The sequence below is a fragment of the Micropterus dolomieu genome, linkage group LG01, assembly GCF_021292245.1.
Source record: "Micropterus dolomieu isolate WLL.071019.BEF.003 ecotype Adirondacks linkage group LG01, ASM2129224v1, whole genome shotgun sequence".
Taxonomy (NCBI): Eukaryota; Metazoa; Chordata; class Actinopteri; order Centrarchiformes; family Centrarchidae; genus Micropterus; species Micropterus dolomieu.
This window is the reverse complement of record NC_060150.1, coordinates 49,290,822-49,295,305: the sequence shown is the minus strand read 5'-3', so window position 1 is coordinate 49,295,305 and position 4,484 is coordinate 49,290,822. Positions and strand designations below refer to the sequence as shown.

General features: G+C 45.2%; 2 protein-coding genes across 2 annotated transcripts in view; both read right to left on the bottom strand.

Moving 5' to 3' along the window:
• The window catches only part of LOC123968066 (NACHT, LRR and PYD domains-containing protein 12-like), a 583,923-nt gene that overhangs the window by 315,004 nt on the left and 264,435 nt on the right, over window positions 1–4,484 (bottom strand). The window lies entirely within an intron of this gene.
• Window positions 1–4,484, bottom strand: part of LOC123968035 (NACHT, LRR and PYD domains-containing protein 3-like) — a 49,782-nt gene that overhangs the window by 35,345 nt on the left and 9,953 nt on the right. The window contains exons 4-6 of the mRNA XM_046044509.1: window positions 2,796–4,112; window positions 2,537–2,710; window positions 1,046–1,219 (exon numbers count right to left, since the gene is read on the bottom strand). Of these exons, the coding sequence (XP_045900465.1) occupies window positions 1,046–1,219; window positions 2,537–2,710; window positions 2,796–4,112 (1,665 nt within the window). The remainder of the gene's footprint in view (window positions 1–1,045; window positions 1,220–2,536; window positions 2,711–2,795; window positions 4,113–4,484) is intronic.

Here is a 4,484-nt window from a genome sequence, read left to right as displayed (position 1 = left end):
CTGCCGGGGGATTTCCCATGATGCACTGAGCTCCTCTCTCCTCTACTTTCTCTCCCTCTGTATGCAACCTCATCCCATTATTGCATGTTACTAACACAACTTCTCCCCTTTCTGGTAGTCTTGTGCTTTCTCGTCCCTCTCCTCTCTCCTATCACTTCCTGCAGGTTTTCTGGCTCTGGAGCTGTGGAGTCTGGATCTGTGGTTGCGGGTCACCTGCTGCCCCCGTGTTCCTGCTCGACACCCTCTGCTGTTGTTATTATTGTTATTATAATCATTAACATTACGACTGTTATCATTAACACTACTATAAATATCTGTACCATTTTTCATTTAGTCTATAGCAACATCACCTTTACTGTCTGTACCTCTGTGTGTATATTGTGTAGGCTGCCTCCCTCCCCTCTCTCTCTCCTTCCACCTCTCTCTCTCTCTCTCTCTCTCCCCTTCACCCCAACCGGTCGAGGCAGATGGCCGCCCACCCTGAGTCATGGTTCTGCTCGAGGTTTCTGCCTCTTAAAAGGAAGTTTTTCCTTGCCTCTGTCTCCTAGTGCTGCTCTTGGTGGGAACTGTTGGGCTTCTGTAAATACCATCATAGAGTACAGTCTAGACCTGCTCTTTTATGAAAAGCGCTGTGTTTTGGCCTGCCGCTGCTCGGGGCGGGGTGTTTTGAACAATTAGGGGGTGGGGTTAGCCTACGGTAGGTTGTAGTTACTCGCACATTGTGCTCGTAAATCATTTTTCCGGTTCGCACGAATCGATTGTTAGGGGCATATGTGAGCAAAATGGTCACACTGTAGAGCCCTGCTTAAGACTTTCCCCTTTAATAAAGCCTAAAAAAGGAAAACCATATTGCTTATTAAAGTAATATGGTGTGTTTAGGTGTTTTTTAAAGGTTTCCTCAGAATCCTTGGATCTCATGGCTAAAGTTCTGGCAATAGTTAAAAGTTCTTGGCCCAAAGACCTCAGAGACTGACAGTTTCTTCACTTGGATTCGCCCTAAAGGCACATATGCTTCATGCCATGGCTGCAGCGGGCCTCTTCATACCTTAGGGTGTCCAGTCTCCAGTATGGATCATCCAGTCCAGCAGACAGCAGCTTCACTCCTGAGTCTCCAGGATGATTGTAGCTCAGGTCCAACTCTCTCAGATGGGAGGAGTTGGAGCTCAGAGCTGAAGCCAGAGAGGCACAGCCTTCCTCTGTGATCAGACAGCCTGAAAGCCTGCAAACACACAAAATAACACACGGAAGACCATCTGGGGGTCCTGCTGTGTTGGTCGCATACATGAGGAAGCTATACTCAAATAAATAAATATTACAATGACTGAATCAGTTAACAGTAACAATGTCACTGTGATCTAAATGTTGCAGAGTTAGCCATGCTTGCAGCTCTGTGAGCCTCTACTAGCTAAATGGTATCATCAGTAGACTAACAATGACAATGCTAGCCTGTTTGTGAAGGACTTTTAGGGGTACTAGGACATAGGTTTTCACAGGTCATGTTAGGGTCAATTGCTGAGCTGAAGTAAGTCAAAGGTGAAGGCAAGGGACTCTCACCTCTCTGCTTGCTTTTCAACGGACTGACGCAGCTGCCTTGATAATGATGCACTGTTATCCATTTGTTAGATTACCCAAGGTCGAGATTATCTGTTTTGTTTTAGTTAACCTAAAGTCCTGTTGATAAGCATAGTGTCTTAATTTGAACCAATGACCAATGGACTCTTCACACACGGAAATGAGGTGTGAACAGTTACCTTATTTGGACACTTAATGAATCTCTGTAGGTCAATGAAGGATAAATATCCCAGACAGCAATTATTCTTCAGATTTGGTGTTGGTATTGCTTGAGTTCTCACATTGTATGCTAGCATTATATCTCCTCAGCCGGGCTCAGTAAACAGAGGCTGTGTAAGTCATGTATAGGAACTTTCATAAGTAACATCTGCAACCACAGTCATGTAACATTTAGGACTCTCTGAGGACCTCTGGGGTCAGTAAGGGGTAAAATGAGCTGAGGCTTTAGAACTATGAATGTCCTCTCACTCTGTATCGGCATGTAAAAGAGGTAAGTTAGTGAAGACACTGGCACAGGACAAAACCTGAATAAAATTCACAGAAAGACAAGTGTTTGCCTGAGCTGTTAATGAGAAAACAAGAACACTACCACGGTCTTTATCAGACTCTAAAACTTCTTCACACCTGAACCTGGCTCACTTTATTTTCATAACACTGATCATGTTTAGCATTACGGTTTAGCAAGTATGGTGTTTGTTGCTAATTTGTTAATTGGCAGTAAACAATAAGTACAGCTGAGGCTTATTGGAATGTCATTAGTTCTGTAGGTATTTGGCCATAAACCAAAATATTTGACATGTTAAATTGTTGACCTGATGATGGCGCTAGAATAAAAGTCAGGAAGTTATTACAGTTCATTTTGAGGAGAGCATGAAGAAAGCAAAGCTTCTGTCAAAAAGTGAGAATGAAGACATGTGTGCACTCACAAACGAAAAATAGAACGTGGTGGTTAATGAATCCTTACCTGAGAGTTTTCAGTGTACAGTGTGGACTCTCCAGTCCTGCAGACAGCAGCTTCACTCCTGAATCCCGCAGGTCATTGTTACTCAGGTCCAGCTCTCTCAGACTAGAGGACTGGGAGCTAAGAACTGAGGACAGATCTTCACAGCTTCTTTCTGAGAGGTTACAGCCACTCAGTCTGGAGAGACAACAGTAAGAAACACAGTAAGAAGTTATTTGTTTTTGCTTTTGTCTGTATTTACTGATGAATAAATCTCACTTACAGAGCTTTCTTGGAGGCTTTGACCACTGGCAGCAGCTTCAGAAGAGCTTCCTCTGAAGCAGAATATTTCTTCAGGTCAAACACATCCAGATCTGTTTCTGATGACAGCAATATGAAGACCAGAGCTGACCACTGAGCAGGGGAGAGGTTATCTTTGGAGAGGCTTCCTGAACTCAGGGACCGTTGGATCTGATCCACTAGAGAACAATCCTTCAGTTCATTCAGACAATGAAATAGATTGATGCTTTTTTCTGCAGGCGGAGTCTCTTCAATCTTCTTCTTCATGTACTCAACAGTTACGTGACTGTTTTTTGAGCCACTTTCTGTCTGTATCAGCAGGCCTCGTAAGAGGGTCTGATTGGTCTGCAGTGAAAGTCCCAGGAGGAAGCGGAGGAACAAGTCCAGGTGTCCATTTGGACTCTGTAAGGCCTTGTCCACAGCATTCTGGTAGAACTGTGTCACTGCAGATTCATCTTTTCTTGTTTCAGACTTCTGGGAGGTTGATTGTTCTTCTGCCAGCAGATTGACACCAGAGTTGATGAAGGTCAGATGGACATGAAGAGCAGCCAGAAACTCCTGAACGCTCAGATGGACGAAGCAGAAGACCTTGTCCTGGTACAGCCCTCTCTCCTCTTTAAAGATCTGTGTGAACACTCCTGAGTACACTGAGGCTGCTCTGATATCGATGCCACACTCTGTCAGGTCTGATTCATAGAAGATCAGGTTTCCTTTCTGCAGCTGCTCAAAAGCCAGTTTTCCCAGAGACTCAATCATCTTCCTGCTCTCTGGACTCCAGTGTGGATCTGTCTCAGCTCCTCCATCATACTTTACATTCTTCAGTCTGGACTGAACCACCAGGAAGTGGATGTACATCTCAGTCAGGGTCTTGGGCAGCTCTCCTCCCTCTCTGGTCTTCAACACCTCCTCCAGAACTGTAGCAGTGATCCAGCAGAAGACTGGGATGTGGCACATGATGTGGAGGCTTCGTGATGTCTTGATGTGGGAGATGATTCTGCTGGCCTGCTCCTTATCTCTGAACCTCTTCCTGAAGTACTCCTCCTTCTGTGGGTCAGTGAACCCTCTGACCTCTGTCACCATGTCAACACACCCAGGAGGGATCTGATTGGCTGCTGCAGGTCGTGTGGTTATCCAGAGGCGAGCAGAGGGAAGCAGGTACCCTCTGATGAGGTTTGTCAGCAGCACATCCACTGAGGTGGACTCTGTAACATCAGTCAGGATTTTAGTGTTGTGGAAGTCCAGAGGAAGTCGACACTCATCCAGACCGTCAAAGATGAACACAACCTGGAACTCTTCAAACCTGCAGATTCCTGCTTCTTTGGTTTCAGGAAAGAAGTGATGAACAAGTTCCACCAAGCTGTACTTTTTCTCTTTCAGCACATTCAGCTCTCTGAAAGTGAATGGAAATGTGAACTGTATGTCCTGGTTGGCTTTGTCTTCAGCCCAGTCCAGAGTGAACTTCTGTGTTAAGACTGTTTTCCCAATGCCAGCCACTCCCTTTGTCATCACTGTTCTCATTGGTCTGATTTTTGAGGGTTTAAAGATGTCTTCTTGTCTGATGGTTGTTTCTGGTCTGTCTGGTTTCCTGGATGCTGTTTCAATCTGTCTGACCTCATGTTCATCATTGACCTCTGCAGTCCCTCCCTCTGTGATGTAGAGCTCTGTGTAGATC